This window comes from Spermophilus citellus (genome assembly GCF_964194105.1).
Source record: "Spermophilus citellus genome assembly, chromosome: 13".
Lineage (NCBI taxonomy): Eukaryota > Metazoa > Chordata > Mammalia > Rodentia > Sciuridae > Spermophilus > Spermophilus citellus.
In genome coordinates this window covers 101,408,477-101,430,027 of record NC_138193.1, presented here as the reverse complement: position 1 = coordinate 101,430,027, position 21,551 = coordinate 101,408,477, and the positions used below count along the sequence as shown (strand labels likewise).

General features: G+C 33.7%; 1 protein-coding gene across 8 annotated transcripts in view; it reads right to left on the bottom strand.

Annotated features, from left to right (window-relative positions):
- Positions 1-21,551, bottom strand: part of PUM2 (pumilio RNA binding family member 2) — an 86,912-nt gene that overhangs the window by 51,811 nt on the left and 13,550 nt on the right. For 6 of the 8 annotated variants that reach the window (XM_081264544.1, XM_081264546.1, XM_081264543.1 and 3 more), the window contains exons 2-5: positions 12,486-12,554; positions 5,429-5,537; positions 1,634-1,821; positions 840-1,009 (exon numbers count right to left, since the gene is read on the bottom strand). In XM_081264544.1, the coding sequence (XP_081120670.1) occupies positions 840-1,009; positions 1,634-1,821; positions 5,429-5,537; positions 12,486-12,536 (518 nt within the window). In that variant the 5' untranslated portion in view covers positions 12,537-12,554. Of the gene's footprint in view, positions 1-839; positions 1,010-1,633; positions 1,822-5,428; positions 5,538-10,462; positions 10,534-11,413; positions 11,549-12,485; positions 12,555-21,551 lie in introns of those variants that run through there. The other 2 variants (XM_081264547.1, XM_081264542.1) reach the window with 2 other exon arrangements.

Sequence of the window (21,551 nt, the reverse complement as noted above, 5' to 3'; positions counted from 1 at the left end):
AAAGACAACTACAGCTGGATATGGTGGCACATGCCTATAATATCCCAGCTAATAGGGAAACTGAGGCAGGAGGATCACAAGTTCAAGGCCAACCTTGGCATATACGCAAAATCCTGTCTTAAAAGCAAAATTTTAAAAAGGGTGGGAATGTAGTTCAGTGATAGAGCACTTGCCTAGCATTTGGCCCTGGGTTCAACCCTTAGTACCATGCACAAGAAAAAGAGAGAGACAACACTAAAAAAGTGTTAAGAATTCTGAGTTTGAAGCTAACTTTTTAAAAAATATTTTTTTAATATTGTAGATAGACATAACAACTTTATGTGTATATATACACATAAATATATATGTACATATACATATATAATTTATATACATAAATATACATTATATATACACACACACACACACACACACACACACACACACACACACACATACAGTGTTGAGGATCAATCCCAGTGCCTCACATGCTAGGCAAGCACTCTACCACTGAGCCACAACCCCAGCCCAGAGCTAACTTTTGAAGTCTCTCAAGTCTCACTAAATTCTAACAGAGGAAAAAGTTCAAATTTAGACTATATCAGCAGAAAATTAACAGCAGCTTCTGATACTAATCCTTCAATAGAATATACTGCTTTAGATCCTGTTTCGAAGATTTATTTTTAATTGTTCATAATCATTAACTATTTTTTCTTATGAAAAAATAATTGTCCAGATTAGCACCAGGTACAAAGGAAATAAACAGAAGTTGGAAAAATGTCAAAATTAGTCACATCAACTAATTGTAATAATCCTTAAAAAGAGATAACCTTTTCTTCTCAAAAAAGTTAAAATCTTACTTAAAATCTTTGCAATCGGCATCCATTCCATTTGGCAAACCTCTGCCATTTATTTTAGAATCATCATCATCTCCTTGTTTAAGATCTCTGTTTTGGTCCTCCTCAAATGGAGAAGCCTTGCCTTTTTGATCTCCTTTCTCAGGTCCATCTGTTTCAGCATCTCTAGTGCCCTGAGGAAAAAGAATCTGTTTGATTCTGAATACTTAATAGAACACACAAAAAAGGCACCATTTGGTGACCTAAAACTACACTATTGTGCATGTACACGAGAGAAGGCATTGAAACTTATATTTTAAGTTCATAGTCAACTATTTTAGCAAATAGCAAAAAATTTGAGTACAGCTAGTGATTTATAACAGAAGGGCTAAGGCAACCTTAACTATAGCGGTGCTAGAAAAGCAGTAACACCACAAACTAGATTAAAATATTTAATGCATATGCAATATCATTAGTTCCAGATCGAGAAATAAACAAGGGTCCAAACAGCTATTAAAATTTCCTTTAAGAAGTAGGGAAAAATAAACTGACTTAAAAATAAAATATAACCAAATAACAAACAAGTATTTTAAAAAAGTCTTTTTTTTTTTTTTTAAAGAGAGAGTGAGAGAGGAGAGTGAGAGAGAGAGAGAGAGAGAATTTTTTAATATTTATTTTTTAGTTCTCGGCGGACACAACATCTTTGTTGGTATGTGGTGCTGAGGATCGAACCCGGGCCGCACGCATGCCAGGCGAGCGCGCTACCGCTTGAGCCACATCCCCAGCCCCTTAAAAAAGTCTTTATTCAAAATACTTACAAAAGTTCCTTTCCTGAAACGAGAATCCAATTTATCAGCAGGAGAAGAACTTAGTACATATTCTACCATGCTCACGCCAAGGCCTCCACTTTCTGATCGAGGAGACAATATTGCATTTACTTCACTGTTTCCATGAAAACCCTGTCCAGATCTTCTCTGTACCATAATAGGCTGGGACATTGAATGATCTGTTTTGGAATAAAGATTAGAATTATAAATTTGTACTTTCAAGTTAAACAAAAAGGAGTTTCACAAGTATACTAAAGTAAGAAAAATCAGCACTTCCATGAAAACCCTGTCCAGATCTTCTCTGTACCATAATAGGCTGGGACATTGAATGATCTGTTTTGGAATAAAGATTAGAATTATAAATTTGTACTTTCAAGTTAAACAAAAAGGAGTTTCACAAGTATACTAAAGTAAGAAAAATCAGCACTTCATTTTATTTTGAAGATTATTATTATTATAATCTTGTAAACAGCTTTTCATTCTGTTAAGAGTCAGTGGCTGGGGCACATCTCTTGAAAATACAAATGAAAAGAACAATTTAGAAAAAAATAGGAAGAGCCTATAGAAAGAAAAATCAAACCAAAAAGGTTAATGGAAGTGGAAATATTAATCTGAAAGCAAAGTTGCTTATAAGCACTATGTCAAAAAGTTAATATTCTTTTGGTGAGTCCTATGAAATCAGGGTTTTTTTTTTTTTTTGTTTGTTTTTAAGGGAAAAAACAGAAAACACCTTCCAAACTGGCAGCATTTTCATAGTTCATACTGCTGTCACACTAGAAACATGAATGAGTAGGGAAAAACCAATTAATACCACAGTATTTCCTTGGTGAAAAGGCTAAATATCACCTTAAGCTTTTATTTAAAAAACACCTCTTTGACAGTCAGGGCTTGGGGAAGCCTATAATCCCAGCAGCTTGGGAGGCTGAGGCAGGAGAATCAAGAGTTCAAAGCCAGCCTCAGCAACAGCAGGCGCTAAAACAACTCAGTAAGATCCTGTCTCTAAATAAAATACAAAACAGGGCTGGGGATGTGGCTCAGTGGTTGAGAGCCCCTGAGTTCAAGCTCAGATACCCCCAACCCACCCCAAAATTAAAAAGATAAAAAACAAAAATCTTTTCTAGCTGGGCGCAGGGGCAGATGCCTATAATCTCACTGATGGGAGGCAGAGGCAGGAGAATCACTAATTTGAGGCCAGTCGAGGCAACAAAACACTCCTCGGTTATTCCCTGGTAATTCTCAAAAAAAAAAATTATTCACCTGATACAAATTCTATTTTTACATATTTCTATGATGAAAAGAAAAATAATAAAAGCTAGCAGAATACAAATAAAATTAACACATGGGAGGCAACATTCAAATAGTTTTTGCTGAAATCTTTTCAAAGGAACCAGTAAGTTACTAGTTATTTCTGGTTCACTCACAAACAGGTACAATACTGGATGTTATGTCTTGCTCTTCAACTATCCAGGTTGAGCATCACTGTGGTATTCAATTATCATTTCATTTAACTATAATTCATAACTTTCAATGATTGCTACTTTTGTTGAACTATATTAAAAAACATTTCTATTTCACTATGCATATCCAGGAGAGATTAGCCATTATGTCCTTTCATTCAAACATTCATCCACAGTTTAAAATACTGATTTACTGCCCCTTGTACGCTAAGCATTATGCTACATTCGGAAAATTCAACAACAAACAAGATAATCTCTGTCCTCAAAGAGCACAGATTTAATAGAAAGCAATCATAATAGGATAAAAGTGCTTCAATAAAAATAATCCAGGATATTATAGCAATAGAAAAGATGGAGCTTTGATTCTTCCCAGTCTTTGAGTGAATCCCAAAGGAAGTTATATTTAAGCCAAATATGAAGGGTAAATAGTTTAAAGTGTGGGGGAAAGTGAGAGCAATTCAGTTACAGAAATCCATTTTTCAAAGGCCTGAAAGTACCAGGAGAACACATTGAAACTGATAATCACAAGTATATCGATTTAGCTGATGTTATGGTTTGGATGTAAGGCATCTCCCAAAAGTTCACATGTGAGACAATGAAACAAAGTTCAAAGGAGAAATTATTGGTCTACAACCTTAACCTAATCAGTGAATTACTCCCTGATGGGATTCACTGAGTGATAACTGGAGGCAGGTGGGGTGTGGTTATGGGGTTTATATTTTCATCTGGAAAGTGGAGACCTCTGCTTTCTGATCACCATGTGATCTGTTTCCCTTGCCACATTCTTCCACCATGATTTTCTACCTCACCTGGAGCCCCAAGGAATGGAGCCTGTGGTCTATGGATTGAGACCTCTGAAACTATAAGCCTCCAAATAAACCTTTCCTCCTCTAAAGTGGTTCTGGTCGGGTTCTTTAGTTGCAGCAGAGAATCAGCTGACTAAAATAGCAAACAATGAGTATGGTATAGGAGTAGGTCTCCTGCACTCATGGAAAATCTTAGAATGACAAATCCTTTAAACAAGGAATGTATTATTCATATTTGTATGTGCTTGAAATCTACTAAATGTTTGTTAGGTAAATAAAATTCCATTCATTTCTAGTTTTCTCATGTTTTTTGGTAAAAGACTAGTATTCATCATCAAAATCTTAATCTATGCAACTAAAACTTGGGAGAAACGATAGAAGAACCGACTAAAATGATAAATTTGATATTTCTTCTATCTTCCATCCTGAAAATAATCTTTCATTTCCATGTTCTGCTCAGAATGCTTTGCATGTGAATACGTTATGGGTCTAGTATGTTTCTGTTCCCCAAACCTGGCATATTACCTGTTTGTTAGCACTAAACTGAAAGAAAATTTCCAATATTTTAAGGAAATACCAGCCTAAATTAGCTATTACCAAAAGTTTTTGATCTATTTGATTGAAAATGAAATTAAAACTTCTTTTAGATCTCCCTAACCTTTGAGTTTTAGCTTTTAGGCAATAGTTTTATTGGGGAATTTGGTTTTTTATTACTTTGGGCATTTTGCATAGGTAAAGCAAGCTGCATTAAACTCAGCAATAAAAAGAGAAAACTTATTTGTAAAATTTATGTTAACAGTTCTGTCTGTACAACTCTCAAATTTTACTAATCAAAAACATTTCCAATATATAATGGTTTACAACTATGTTTTTCAATTTACCAATAAATACTGAAACTCCTACAAGTTATATTCCTTACATGCCAGTTCCTTTTCTCCTTAAGAGTTTCTTAGCTCAAACTGTCTCCTCACTCCTTTTGGAAATCAAAAACATTCATCTGCACTTTTCTAGGAGTTTTATGTCACTAAGACAATTAACTTCCTTTCTGGATGTGGCCAATGTCTAATAAAGCTTAACTGAGCAACAACTAGATAAATCAGTTATTATCATACAAGACCGTTTAAAAGTAAAACTTCTTATGGTTCAACAAATAGGTCCTCTTTTTTAGTGGTAACTCAAATTTTATAATCAGAGTGAATTAAAAAAAAAAAAAAAACCAACAAAAACCTTAAGAAGGCCTTAATGTGATAAACACATCTAATCAATTAACCGTACTAATCAAGTAAGTATGCCACAGACAAGGGTTAACTACCACAAGAAAATGTGAATTATAATGACTTACAAGATCCTATTTTTCTCTGAATACTATTTAGGGATAGGCAAGGTTTTAAAAAACACTGAGGTGGAGGGCTGTGGGGGAAAGACAGGTGACACCCTAGGGCCAGGGCCAGGGTGGGGACTGGAAAAACACAAAACAAACATTGAGTTTATTCATAATTCTCATGCATACAACAATAACTTACGAGAAGTTCCCCATGCAGTCTCTCTCCATTCATCATCCCCAAGAAATATGCCTTTTTGTCCATCTTTTGTTGAATCATCAGGTTCCCAAAACTTTTTGGTAGGCAAAAGCTATTTGGGAGGAAAAATTTACATTTAAATTTTATTCAAATTACAAAGAATCCAAAGGGAATAGCAAACATATCACTAATAGTACACATTAGTTTTTGATGCTAATGAAAATGAGAATGATTTTTTCTAAATTTTCCATTAACAGTAAAATAACTCCCTGTTTATGTTTATGTACTGGTTCTAATAATTCTGAATCTAAACAATAAATTAAAGTACACTTCTGACTACTGTTTTTTCAAACATTTTTCTTATGTGGTTTTCTTTATATGTAAATTTCTTCAAAATGCCTATTAAACTTCTTACTCAAAAAGAGATCATTAAAAGAATGATTAACATTTTTCTTTTACTTTCAAGAACTGCCTTTGGACAACCTCCTATCCTACAACATCCAGGATAGAAAATATTTTTTCTTTCTTACTTCAGCCATTCAATGACAGTGAATTTCACAATTCTTACTAGCTCCTGAATACTATGAATCCACCAATACCAAATCAGAAAGCTATAGATGATAGAAAACACACACAGAAAAAAACCTACAGATACTTTTGAAATAACAATCTTAAGGCCCTATGCTAGATAGTCTACATGGTGACATATACACCATGTAAAAATTGAGTTAATCAAAATGTATAATTCCTAGCTATTCTTTAATATCCATTCAGGTCTTTCCTTGCTACTATATGTGATGCTCAGGAGACAGCCTTGGCATATCTGTTTGAATATACAATCTTTCTGAGACATACATTTGATATTTTAAATAAGCATTCATAAATAAGACACTCTCAGCCCATAATTAGGTGCCCAGTCCTTTAGTGCTAATAATCAAACATGTGTATACTTCTAGTAAAATACATATCATACTAAATTACCTATGTGTGCTTCTTTAAGGGCATGCTCACATCTTCAGAGCTCATAAACATAGACTATGATAAAATACAACTAATACTTGAATTGAGGTCTGAGAGAGAATATACTGTGGGTGGGGGGCGCTAGAGGTTGAAAGTGGGAAGGCAAGGTAAGGAAAAAAAGCATAAATAAAATACAGTCAAGCACAAACGAAGGCAAAACTTTAGAAAATGTAACATGTGGAGAACAGCATATAAGAGAAACAGATGTTGGAAGGCCAAGACTTAATACTGGTAAAGCTAACCAGGTCAATTATGAGGACTCTTAGGAGACATGTTAAATAAATTGGATGTTATACTTAAGTAACAAGAGAAATCAAGACAGGTTGGCAAGATAGCTGTTTTGAAAAACAACTCAAGTTGTAAGGAATAAGAGATAGAAGGGGAAAGACTAGAGACAAAGAGACCAGTTTAGGAAAATTACAATAGAGTCAAAGCAGCAAGAACTGAAATAGGGTACTACTAACAGAAAGAACTGAGAAAATAAAATGGATCTGAGAAGCATTCTAGACAGTCAAATTTGGACCTGAATATGGATAATGGGAAAAGGTGGATAAAAGGGATACAACCTTAGTAGCTGGATTAAAAAGATAATGATAGGTGTCATTGACTAAAATTAGGGGGGTGGAGGAGTTTGTGGTGATGTTTGGAGTAGATCAGGAGAAGCAGCTCTGAAGATAGGGGGATAATATCAATTTAGCCTTGTTCCCATTTCACAGATCTTTTGCTAAATAAGCAAATTTTTAAAGGAAACAAAATTCTGTTTTTTAAAATAGAAAAGTTTTTGCATTTAGGATCTTCTTGGCTATGAATAATTATAGATATTTTACACAATCATCTACTCTTACCAAAGTTCACAGTAATTAAACTACAATAGCTCCATTCCTTCAATTAAAAAAAAATCACTATAAAAGATTCACATAAATATTCAAACAAAATAAAAAGCTGATAATACTAATATTACAGCATCATTTGATATATTTAAATAAACATTTATTCATAGTAAAACCCAAATTAATCTCTTAAAAACATTGCATAAGCAAGTCATTTCAGAAGGATGAAAACTATCCCTGAAATAAAGAATTGTTTTGCCCATACTTCATGAAGAAAAACATGTCAGTGTCAAAACAAGAATAACAAATAAGGAATCCAAAATAGGTATAAAAAACAGAAACATGGGGGAAAAAAATCTGTTAACACTTACCAAGTGTGAATATTTTTGTAAAGCACTGTACTACAACTCTCTTGTTAACACAAATTATCGTGCATAGGAAACAAATTTAGTAGTTAAACTTAATACTTCTACCAAAGATCTAAACATTCTAGAACTTGCTTTCTGTGGCAATTCAGACAGTGACTCAAATACTTTTCGAGAAATCACTATCTTCTGACCAGGAACAGGTTAAAATGGACTAAATCTAAGAGCAGGCAACAATTCAGAAAAAAAGATCAGTTTAAAAAAAGTTTTTAGAGGTTAAACAATAAATTGATGTAAATTTGCCCCCAGAGATTTTTCTTAGAAATATAAAAAACAAGGCTTAAAATCCTTAAATATTATATTATTCACTACCACTTTTTATTTATTCCCTAATTCATAGAAACTCTAAATTAAGGTCAGTACACTCAGTATTTCTTGTCAACCTGACCTATCCTTCATCTCAGATATGACTGAGTGTACATACGATGTTCTTTCCTTCGAGAGTATTTATGGCTTGTCTTCCCCATTTAAAAAAAAAAGCACCCCAGCACATTGTTTCAAAAATAAAATTAAATCAAATTCCCGCACTAATAAGAGAAAAAAAATTCCCACTCTAGCATTTACTGAATTACACTTATACATCAGAGTTCTCTAATATAAACAGTTACATAAAATCCTAAGACAGCCAAATAAAGATAATCCAAGGACTTAGAAGAATTTAAAACTAAATGCCCACATTATTGTTTTAAATTAAGTGCTCATATAACATCATCCAAACTAGGACACTTTTGAAAAAAGGGATGCTATTATAATAATTATATCGTAACAGATATGTAACTGGATTATCCTGGGCAAATCATGATGCAAGGTCTCTCTACTTAAAATACAAGTTCATAAAAGACAAAAACAGATGCTAAAACCCAAGTTGTACAGGGAACAAAAAACAGAAAGCAATTTCCTAAAACCTAAGAATGGTGCTTTTCTGGATTTCATTTTTTTAAGGATATAATATTTTAATATTTTTAGATTTTTCAATTCATATCTCTTCCCCATCTTCTCCATTCCTAATATCCCTTAATACTAACCAACTAACAACAAATATAGACATTTCCAAAGGAAAATAGCATTATAAATAGTCAAGACAGGCAGGAGTTCAAACTGCATTCAGGTATTATTATGTGGTGTGGCCTTGGGCCAGTTAATTATTCTTTCTGAACTTGTTTCCTTATCTCAAAAGGAAAGATAATAAGCACTGGTCGTAAAAGTTATAAAACTAGAATGAAATAACATAAGTAAACCACTTAACACAACCAACACACAGCAGTTACATAAATATTAGAAGCTTTTACAAACCTCAAAATAGAAATCTTTTAATATTATACATGAGACAACTACTCATCTGCAACATTAAACTGGCTGGGCTGATTATTTCAAAGAATTACATCATTCATTACAAAGATTTTGTCTAAGAGCTGTATGCCTTCTTTTTTTCTTGAGTCAGTTTGACTATTCTAGGGGGAAGTTTAAACCCTATTATTTAGGAAAGACAGTTGCTATAGTTACATTCTGCATAAGAAAACGAGAGTCAAAAGTTAAATTGATCAAGGTTATACATATAATTAGTAAATGGCAGCAATCGAATTGGAAACCCTGTATCTGTTTAATTCTAAGGTCTTTCTCTTTACATTTAACTACCAGAGAGTTCTTTTCAATTATAGTCTAATTCATTGATATTTCTGAAAATTTCCACTATTTAAAAATGAAAGCAGTTTAAGATACTGTGATATTCTTCCTGTTATCATGGACAAACTTTTAGTATAGAATTACTGAGACAGGATTTATATAAACTATGATCAACTTTTTAAACACTATCCCTAAAAGCTATCCATAACTGCTCAAAGTTAGAGCATTTGAGAGATGTGACTCATACAACACATTATTTCTATTTCTGCTTCAAAATAAGTCAATCTTACTCAAGCTCATAGCACTAGTGAGAGATCTGAAAAAAGAGAAGTTTCATTACTACCCTATCTAATGTTTTCCACTTTACCATACTACCTAGGATCTTGATGCAAAAATTTACTTTAAAAATTATTGTATCAGAAAAAGGAAAGAGCATTATTTATCGTACTAAGCTATGAAAATGTTCTCAAAATTAAACATACTAATTCAATGATTTTAAAGTTAAATTCTGGGTTCCCTAAAGAAATTTCAGGCAAGGTCCTTTTCTCCATTATGTAAAAAATAAACAAGTATCCAGCCTAATAGCCTCGAGATGACAATAGGAATGTGCCTCTGAAGTGCACTACGTATATTAACAATGCTAAATATCTCCTATGCATGCTTTGCTCTTTTTAATCCATGTGACATAATGCAAATCAGCAGAACTTTAGACAAAAATTGCTATTAGGCTTTTAAAAAAGAAAGGGCAAGCATGAATAGATGAATACAAATCTGTTTCTATTTCTGGATGAACAACCAAGAGATCGTCCTTCTGATGATGACTTGTAAAGCTACTGTGATCTACAAAAAACAGTACATTTGAAATGAATCCTATATGTAGATGCAGTGCTTTGTACATTAGAAATTTACAACACTTAAAATATAATAAGCAAAACTTTACCATAAAAAGAATAGAACAATCCATTAAAAAAAGGATTTTGCATTACCATTTAAAAAAAAAAAAAAAAAAAAAAAACACACACACACACAAAAAAACCAAACAAGCAATTTTAGAAAACACAAGAGCCAGAAACTCAAGGCTGCTTTTATTTATTCCAATGAATGAATTCTGGGATAAAACAAAACCAAAAAAACCTCACCTGTCAGGAAAGGAGAAGACTGGTGAGAGAGAGACAGGCAAAGAAGGAAATCCCAGAAGGTTCCCTGCTGCCTGTGAGATGAGGAAAGATAGAAAGGCTTGTGGGAGAAAACCCAGAGACAGAAATCTGAGGTTTCTTAGTTATCTTTTAGAGGTAACAACAGTAATTGGTAAACTATTATGAAAAAAAAATTCATAAAAACAGCTTATTTAAGAATACATTTTTACTGGCTAAAGGTCACAGATACACTGACTGGTTGCTATCCAACAGGTAGTAAAAGCAATCTACACCTAAGTGACTACACTTTTGTTCTGCATATCTGACATGTCCATTAATAAAGTCTGGATTTAAGTTTACATAACATACATTGAAACTACCTCCTCTTTTTCTAAAACCTTTTTGCATCCCCAAATACTCTTTTAACTACCATTTCTAATGATGACAAGTTTTGGAATTATAAAGCTCTTTAGATTTATCAAATGTTAGAAAGGGGGAAAAAGAATCTATTTGTAAACACATAAACAATATACATTTGGTAAGTAAAGTATAAATATCAGAATTAATGTAGGAATGTGACTTTACTTGCTCTTAAGAAAGAAGTTCAAGTCTGCCACAGACTAAAAGGCTGAAAAACTGCTCAAACCTGCTTTTAAGATACATCATTCTGAACAACTAATAATAAAAAAAAGATACATCATTCTATTTTTCTAAAGACCACAGAAACAAGTGGCAAAGAAAGAATATAAGACCTTTCTGCCTCTTTTGTTTCCCATAATGTAAATAATGCCTAAGCAAGTCACTGTGCTGCAGTGAAGGTATAGTTTTTTAAACAAACAAACAAAAAAAACTTATTTCCTCTTTCAAATTTATCTTAGGGCCCAGAATTTTACCTTGTGCACTGGACTAACAAATTTATTTTGGTAATACTTAAGCTTAAGCACCTTAACTCACCCTTAAATCAGTCCTCTGAAAATGACAAACTCTTTGGAAAACGCTGTTCTGAAGAAAGGGAGGGTTAGCTAGCTGCAGGGTGCCCTCTTGTGGCCCAAAGGAGTGACTGGACTCTTTTTCTGCATCTGAAGAGCACAGCATTGGATGGAGTGAGTCTCATGGCCGTCTCTAATCTACCAAAGTAAAATAATCTCCAGGTGCAAGCAGTTAATTACACATCTTAGGTCTGTTTACTGTTATTTTCTATTACCAAAGTCCACACTATGTTAGTATAGTATAGAACATGACAAAAATAAAGATGACCACAAGAGTTTCCATAATTAAAATGTTCTAAAATTTCATTAGGTGTATGGAAAACTAAGTATTTTAGCTGATTTAAAATATGTAATGGTGAGGTTAAATTGATGCCTCAAAGAAAATCACAGATTAACAGGAATGATAAAATTAATTTTAAAATGTGGAGTACCTATTATGCTAGGCATTCAAAGCTAGCAATTTACAGGAGAGACAAATATAATACAAACTGTAACCAGTAATATAATAAAAGTATTTATAAAGATCTAGGGAAAGTCAGATGAGAAAATAATTCATTCTACTATAGATAGCAACGGGACAATAGGTAAGTCTTTTCAGTAGAGTCCTGTCAAGAATTTAGAAGTTTATTTAGCAAACAGCTTTGGTGAACAAGAGAGATTTTGGGAAGGGAGAATAATGAACAATAAGCAAACACAGCATACATACATAAAACGGCAGAACAAGGATAAAGGAAGTTTTTCTTCTGAGTAAAGCTAATGATGTATGATTCATTACCAAAATATAATACATCTATCCAAGTGAATCAAATCACACTAAATAAATCACTGAAAATTACTTGCTATAGGTTTAAAAACAAAGCAGCTGAAAAATCACAACTACATAATTTCACACAACCAGAGATTTAAAATAATAAAACCCATATAGTTTAGAAAATATAACCACTATTTTTTCAAGATTACAGTTTAAAAAAAAATGAGTCTTAACAGCTCAAATAATTAAAGTGAGGTATAAGTTCTTGGTATTAGTAAATATTTACCTCTCCCATTCCCCGAGATTCTAGTGCAAGAGCTTGAAAATCATGATTCATTTCATCCACAGATCAAACCTGTTGAATAACAAAACCAAAAATTAGAAAGAAAATTTTAAACAAAGTATAATTGTTTTTACATTATATTGCTGCTATTACTAATATTAGCATGTGATGGGCAAGAACAGATTTCTGTGTGACAGGTTTTCCTAAATAGAGTACATGAGAGTAATCTACTTTAAAACTATGAGATCAAGAGTTCTTGAATTATTCTGCATGCTAACAGAAAACTATTCTTGAGCAAGAGATGAAATCTGGGTGCGGTGAAGCACAACTATAATTCCAGCAGCTTGGGAGGCTTCAGTAGGAGGATCCTAAATTCAAAGCCAGGCACAGCAACTTAGCAAGATCAGGTCTCAAAAAAAAGGGCGGGGGATATGTGTAGTTCAGTGGTTAAGCATCCCTGAGTTCAATCCCCGAAGAGGTGGAAACAAAGAAAAAGCATGCTCAAACATTGAAATTGGTGTATTTTTATGTTTTCCTTTATATTATTATTTTGTATTACTTAATCCTTTTAAGATTTTTCAAAAATTCTCTGCTTTTTATTATTTAATGTTAAAATTAGTACACTCAATATTTAAGTAGCAAAATACACTCAATCAATAGATTGCTTTAAGTGTTGCTTTTAGACCTAGTTCTAAAAGAAATATATAAATTATTGTGCGAATAGTTGTAGTATGAGTACTATAACTTAAAAATAATTCCTTCCCGTTCTCTTCAAACTAAAGCCTCTTTCTATATCTTTCCATTCCTGAGAGTCTAAAAAGTGTTTTCTACCTTTTATAGGTGATAGTGTTGAGTCAGGCTCCTTGACTCCCACATTAATAATGCTGACCGTGGGAAGACCACTGAAGACTAAACCACCACAAATTTATAGCTTTCAAATTCTACTGGGGAAATCCTCTAATTTTTCCCAGTCAATTCTTTCACTCTAAAAACTCTAGTGCTTGATATATGAAAGCACGCCTCCCTTCCATTAGTACTACTCTCTGTTCCTACTTTGTCTCCTATGACAATTATTCTTTTTAATTTCCTAGGTCTCCAGTTGCTTCTTATCAAACTCCTACTTGTCTCCTCACTCTTTAAATGCTACTGTTCCTCAGTATTCTGCTTAAGATACTCTCTTCTCTACCCTTTGAGAAATTTCATTTACCACCAATGCTTTGAGAGCTATCTACATGTTAGCCCCCAACCATTTGTATCTATCAAATCTTTCAAAATTTCTAATTATCTATTCTCCTTCCGTTCCCTAGATATCACAGGAAATTTCAATTTTATTATTCTTTCTTCCCATTTTTAATTATTTCCTTTCTTCCACTTAATGTCCAACCATTTACCAAGTTCTGCTAAGTCAAACTCCTACCTCACTTAAATCTATCCATAATTTATCTAGCAAGTATGGTTGTTGAGACCTCAACCTTTACCTAAATCAACGCAAATCCTCTTCCCATCTTTCCATCCTACAATCTAATTTCCAAAAATGTCATCAGTCATCTTTCTAAATTGTACTCTGAACAAGTGACTCCCATATTTTAATCTTTCACTAAAGATAAAGCTCAAATTCCTTATTATGGCTTATAAGAGATTGAACTGGATTCAAACTGTATTTCTGATACCTGGAAGTTCTACAATTCTGGACAAGTAATCTAAATTTTTTCCCCTCAACTTCCTCTAATGAAGACAACAGCAGCAGCCACCATATAGACTTGACTTGCTTTAACAATGAAGTAGATAACAAAACACGTAAAATTTTGACTGGCACCTAAGTATTCAAAAGTCAGCTATTAAAAAGAGCTTTCTTCTATTCATCATACAGTGTTGGGATAGTAAGATATAAACATACAAAACCATTTTTTTTTACCTTACACCTTAACATAAAAATTAATCAAAATGAATCACATGCCCAAATATAAAGCCTAAAATTACAAAACTTCTAAAACACACAAGAGAAAAAGCTGGGTGACATTATGTTTTGTAATGAATTTAGACCAATATCAAAAGCAAAGTCCATAAATAAAAAACCACATTGGACATCATTAAAATTAAACCTACTAGCTACAAAAGACACTGTTAAAATAAGAAGACAACATCCTAGAACAAAAATATCTGCAAATTATATATCTAATAAAGGACTTATGTCTAGAACATACAAAAAAATTTTTAAAAAGAGGAAAGAACAGAATCAAAAAATTGGCAAAAGATCAGAACTCATACAATAACAAAGTAGATATGTAGATAGAAAGTAAGCTACTCTTTTCTCATGAACTTGCTGGAAAAGCTCTTTAACAAATCTAACAAAGTAAACATTTCATTCATTCTTCCATTATTTAGTAAGCTTTCACCAAGCACTTTCAAGCAAGACATTAGAGAAGAAAATGAACTCAAACAGGATCACTGTTTGGAAAGAGTTTATGTAGTTTCCTACATTGCCTGGTAATGGTAAAGTAGCTTGCATCAGACCAAAACTGTCTACTAACTATAAATTTTAGAAACAAAATAAAAACAAACCAATAGAAAGCAATGGAAAACAAGTACTAAAAACCAGAAAACGGAAGATAGTCTACACTTAAAATAAAGAATGGGTACTAAGGATTTTTTATAGCTTTTTTTTTTTTTTTTTTTTTTGTGTGTGTGTGTGTGTGGTGGTGCTGGGGATTAAACCCAGGGCCTCATGCATGCAAGGCAAGCACTCTACCAACAGAGCTGTATCCTCAGCTCCAAAGTTTTCTGTTTGTTTTTTAATGTTTTGGTTTTTTTGTCTGAGGCCAGGTCTGGGTATGGAGGTGGGCCCTAACTTTGCACAATTGGTTTTACCCATTCAGATGTTAAAGAAAGTGAATAGTAGAGAAAATGTGGGCTATATTTGATTTTGTTAACCACCAGAAAAACTATATACAGATAAGGAGATAACCTGAACATCTCCATAGTTTTTTACTAGTACTGTAACTGTAATTTATTAGCTGACTGTTGATAAGAAAGGGTCAGTGAACTTGGACAAGGTTAAAAGATAAAACTTACAAGTAACTAGAATTCTAGAAAGAAAAGAGAATAAGAGAAACAAAACAAAACAAAACCCTGAAAAAACAATGACCAGAAATTTCCCCTAAATTTTGTAAGAAGTAAATTTACAAATTCAAGAAACTCAGTGAATTCCTGGCAAAATTAAAAAAAAAAAAAAAAAGGATAGAAAAAAAATCGCACATGTATGCCTGTAAAAAGCAAAGAGAACAGAAAGTCTTGAAAGCAGTCAGAGGAAAAACAACATAATTACATAAAAGGGAACAATAATCTGAGCAACAGCTAACTTCACACCAGAAACAATGGGGTCTAGATCATACAGAACAAAACTTTAAAGTGCAAAAAGAAAAAAATGCAAGTCAGAATTTTCTATCTGGTGAAAATATTCTCCAAGAATAAAGACTGTGATAATCATGTGTCACTTAATGATGGGTATATGTTCTGAAAAATAAGTCGCTGAGTGATCTCATCATTGTGGGAAGATCACAGAATACACAAACCTAAATGGTACAGCCTCCTACTCTTAGGCTACAAACCTGTACAGCATGTAAGTGTACTGAATAATGCAGCCGACTGTGATACAATGGTAAGTATCTATGTATCAGACATACCAAAATATAAGAAAGGTATAATAAAAGTATGGTATCAAAGATAAAAAAAATGATGCATCTATATAAGGTACTTAACTACAAAGAGAGCTTGTGGACTGAAAGATGCTAGGTAAGTGGTGAGTTAATGCGGAAGCCTAAAACATTACTTACAATACTGGAGACATTACAAACAAAATTAATTTGGGCTGCACTAAATGGCCTTTCCTTTCTTCAATAAGAAATTAAACTTTTATTACTATAACTAATAAAAGTTTCCTCTTTAAAATTTAGTTTAAAACAAAAACATTATACAGCTGTACAAAAATAATTTATGTCCTATATGCTTTCTTCAGTTTTCCTTTCTCTTTTTAACATTTTAAACATTTGATTAAAAACTAAGACATAAACACACATTACCCTAGGATGATCAATACTGTTGGTGAAGAAATATCTAAATAAAGCTTTGTGTTTAGTTGACTTTAAAAACCACTAATTTTGGAGGTCATGCAGCTGAGTAATATATTATTAGCCTCCCACTAACTTGGCCATAGATGACTGTAAATGACACCTCTGACTGGAGCAGCCTGAAAGGTTAAATCTGTTGCCTTTCGATACCTCCTCCCCAAAACAATTGACTGCAAAATTAGGTATTTCTTTGAAAAACTAAATGATACCAATCATTAAATTTACTTATCTGCAACTTTTCTGTAGATTTATAGAATTTAAAATACCTGGTAGTCTTCAGTTTTGTTGTTGTGGTACTGGGGATTGAACCCAAGGGCACTCTACTATTGAGCTACATACACACCCAAATCCATTTTTTAATTTTGAGACAGGGTGTAAATTGCAGAGACTGGCCTCAAAATTGGGATTCTTCCTCCTTCAACCTCCTGAGTCACTATGATTACAGGCATGAGCCACCAAGTTCAGCTAAGGGTCTTCAGATTTTAACATCAAAGTATGAGCCAAGAATTAGCTAATCTTATTTCTTAAATAAAATCATTTTAGTTGGTATGCAGGCGCACACCTATAATTCCAACAGCTCAGGAGGCTGAGACAGGAGGTTCTAGAGTTCAAAGCTAGCCTCAGCAAAAGCAAGACACTAAGCAACTCAGTGAGACCCTGTCTATAAATAAAATACAAAATAGGGCTGGGGATGTGTCTCAGTGGTAGAATGCCCCTGAGTTCAATCCCCAATATCCCCCTAAAAAGAAAAAAAATCACTGTATATATAGTGCAACACTACATTGTGTGCCCAGAAATGAAAAGTTGTACTGTAATTGTGTACAATGAATCAAAATGCATTCTGTTATCATATATACCTAATTAAAATATATAAATTTTTAAAAAGAAAAAATATCATCTTTAACTTTGCAGGACAATCATGTGTATCTAAAAAATTATAGGAACTGCCCTAGGAGACAGAAACTGATCATTATCACAAGGATATTCTAGAAGAGAAAACACAAGCCCTGGATGACTTAGACCCTGTACAGTACTTGGCTTTCCTGCCCATTGCCCCCCCCCCAAAGCCCTTTGTGCCCCCAGAGTTCCCTAAGAAGGCCTTTATTGGTTATAACTTCCCATCTTTGGTTTGCTAGCTTTCGAAAAAGCCTTTTTTCTTGCCAACAACTACCAAGTCACTGGCCTTTTTCAAAGTGATTAGTAAAAGAACCCAGGTTCAGTTACAATACCAGAATCTTCCACCTCTTGTCCCATTGGTATGTGGAAGGGGCAGTAACACTTGCAGAGTTGTTATCTCCTATGGTAAGAATGCTTTCTTCTAGACTAATTCCCAAATAGTGACTGTTGTTTTTCTTTGTTATAACTTCCCCACACCTCTCATCTTCACTTCTCTCAACAATTTTGCATATAGGATCATAGGAGATACATACATACCTAAAATAGCTTGTCTAGGGAAAAAATATACAGAATCTCTTTGGCCAATTGAAAACATAAATCTATTGTTCTGAAATTCTGACTCCTCCTTATATCTTTGGCAAAATCTGGAGGCCTGAATACTATTACAAATGTTAAACAGCAAGGTTTCCCAAAGGTACACCATTGGCACTGCAGAGAGATGAGTCTTTGTTGTGTTTGTGGTGGTGACAATGGGGCTGACCTTCGCACAGTAGGATATTTGGCAGCATCCTTAGCTTCTACCCACTAGGTGCCAATCACGCCTTTTCTCCAAGTACGACAACCAAAAAAATGTCACTGCACTCTGCCATATGCTTTAGGGGTATGGTGTAGTGGGAGGTAAATCATAGCTGGTTAAAAAAATCACTGCCCTTCAGAATTAAACTTCCAGGATTTTTCATAATATAACCTGTTCTATTTCTTATTTCCCAGAACCTTAACTTTTTTACTTACATTTTTCTCTCCCCTCCAATGAAGAAACACTTCAAAAATTCTTGAAAATACAATAAGCACCCATAGTTCTTTAATACTTAATCTTTGATTTTATGTTCTTGGAATATTTTTTCTCCCTTATGAGTTTTTTTTTTCCTTTCTCCCCATCTTGGTTCTTTTTAGTTATACATGGCAGTAGAATTCTGTTTGATATAATTATGTAAGCACGGAATCTTAGCCTAAGACCCCGTTTTTGTTGCTGTACATAACCATGAGATTCACTATTGTGTGTTCATTATGTACAAAGAAAAATTATTTTGGATTAATTCCACTGTCTTTCCTTTTCCTACCCCTCCCCTCCCTTAATTCCCCTTTGTCTAATCTACTGAATATCTATTCGTCCCTTCTCATGGAGACATCATTGTATATGTGGCCGGTGGTTGACCAAAATGTCATTCCATATGCAGTGCATGACTGGATTGTGAAATATATAGTTTGAGCTTTTTGCTCTGGAAAACTATGATGGGATAAGTGTCTTTTGTATGTTAATTAGATGACTGAGTGGTAGCTGGGTGCCCTTGGCCCCAGGACAGGGACTGGTAGCCAGGGGACCAACATGTGATTAGAGGGTTGGAACTTTCAGTTCTACATACTCCCACTTCTGGGGAACAGAGAGAGGTGCTGAAGGTTGAACTGTCCAATGGCCAATGAATTAATGCTTACCCAACTGAGGTTTATACAATAAACTAAAATTCTTGAATTCTGGAGGCTTCCAGATAACTGAATTTTTCAAGGTTCCTTACCCTATGCATCTGTTCCATCTGGTTCACCTGAATCCTTGGTAATATTCTTTATAACAGTTGGGTAATGAAGTGTTTTCCACAATTATGTAAGCTGTTCCAGCAAACTGATAAAACCAAAGGAGAAGTTCAAGAAAACCTCTGATTTATAGCTGGTTGGTCAGAAGTATATGTGACAACTTCCTTTTTGTGACTAGTATAAGAAGTGGGGGACATTCTTATGGGACTGAGCCATTACCTGTGGGATATGAAGCCATCATTTGATATAGCATTCAAATTCAGGAGAACACATAGCTGGTAACTACTTAAGAATCCTCTGCAGAATTGATTGCTTGATGTATGGGGAAATGTCCCCCAAATATGTGGAGTCACAGATAATGTTCTGCATTGTGAGAGTACAGTAAGGGAAATTAAATGTGGTTTTTCCCCTACAGCTTATATCTTGGTGTTAGAAGTGCAAGTACAACAATGGCTTACAGAAATACATGGTTTGGAAATAGAAAAGGTGAAAGGTTGAGGGGTGAGAAACTTTTGATTTCTAGGTGGCTCCATGTATGGAAGCAACAGCTATTCTGTGCTTGGTTACTAAAGGTTGAGTTACCAATGGAATTTAGAGATAGATCAAACTCCCAGGGAGCTGGCTCACTAGAAATTTAAGGAAATGCAAACAGGATAAAAGCCAAAAAAAAAAAAAAAAAAAAAAAAAAAAAAAAAAAAACTGGTATCTACAACAGCTAAAATTAAATTAAATTAAGTGCTGGGTCAGACCATGATGCTAGAGCAACCTCAGATATCAATGAATCTGAGTTTCAGTCACTAATTCCAAAACTGTCTTTTATTCTACACCTAAGTACCACCAGCTTCCTGAGGAGCAATTACTAAAATGAATTCTTGAGTAATTAATTTAGGAGCAATAGTTTTTTTAAAAAATAAATATTTGTTTTTAAATGCTACAACAGGAGAGCACATTAGGACTCACACAGGACCCAAAGCTCACTATGGCATAATCATAGATAGCTGGCTATATGTGATCCAGACACACAGGAGTGCCAAGCCAAAGTTAACTATCAGGGCTCGGTTTTTAACTTTTTCATTTATAATACTCCCACCATTTTTTTTTCTTATAATGAATGGGAATTTCAGATTTCATCTAAATGGAGGTGATTTCATTATTTTTTCAATGGCCAGGGTAGTTACAGGGAAATGACTTTAAAATTTTTAAATAAACACCTCTGCCTTCCCTACACAGCAGCTCTTAAAAATTAGCTTTTCAGTTCAAAGTGTTACTGTGTATTTCAATCATGAGGAAGAAAATGTGGGCAAGTCAGTAGGACAAGAATAAAACATTTTTTTCAATTCTCCTATAATAATCTCCATATTGACAATAATAAAATTGAAAGGGGAAGGGAATCACACATTTGCTATTAAGTGGTACTCAAAAGAAATTTTAATGAAATGTCAGTCTTCTGTCTTTTAAGCTATAAATGTTGGTATCATTAAATGACAAAGTTAAAATTTGGACATGAATTTAATGACTTTACAAGTTGAATAACTGATCTTAGGGAGACAATTCTTCTAACAAGCAATAGAACCTTTCTAGTAATTGATTACACAATGTTGAATTAACCATTCATTAGAAGAAAATTTATTCAGGAGTTAAGAGTGTAAATCGTCTTCAGCTTATTCTTGTGTCATTAAAGCTTGAAATTCACCAATATTATTTCTTTTTTTTTTTAAACTTTTATTTTTTTTAAGCTAGAAACACTTTATTTTTTTTAAGAGAGTGAGAGAGGGAATTTTTAACATTTATTTTTTAGTTCTCGGCGGACACAACATCTTTGTTGGTATGTGGTGCTGAGGATCGAACCCGGGCCGCACGCATGCCAGGCGAGCGCGATACCGCTTGAGCCACATCCCCAGCCCAATATTATTTCTTTTAATGAACTAGAATTTACCATCATAGAAACTTTTCTATGGTCAAGACCCAGCATAATCTTGAGGTAAATTTGAAGAGTTTTTTGAGATTCTAGATTGTTTCTTGACACAAGAAATGGCAATGTCTCATTTAATTCAGTCTAAACATTAGCTAATTTATCTGGAAGATTATTACTGATTATGTAAGAAAAATAAAGCACCTCAAATAACCTGTTTAGGTCCTGTGATGGTTTGCATACTTACTAAAGCATAATCCAAATGGTTTACAAATAACTTGTCAAGAACCAAGAATGTGCATTAATATTATCATATCACCGAGA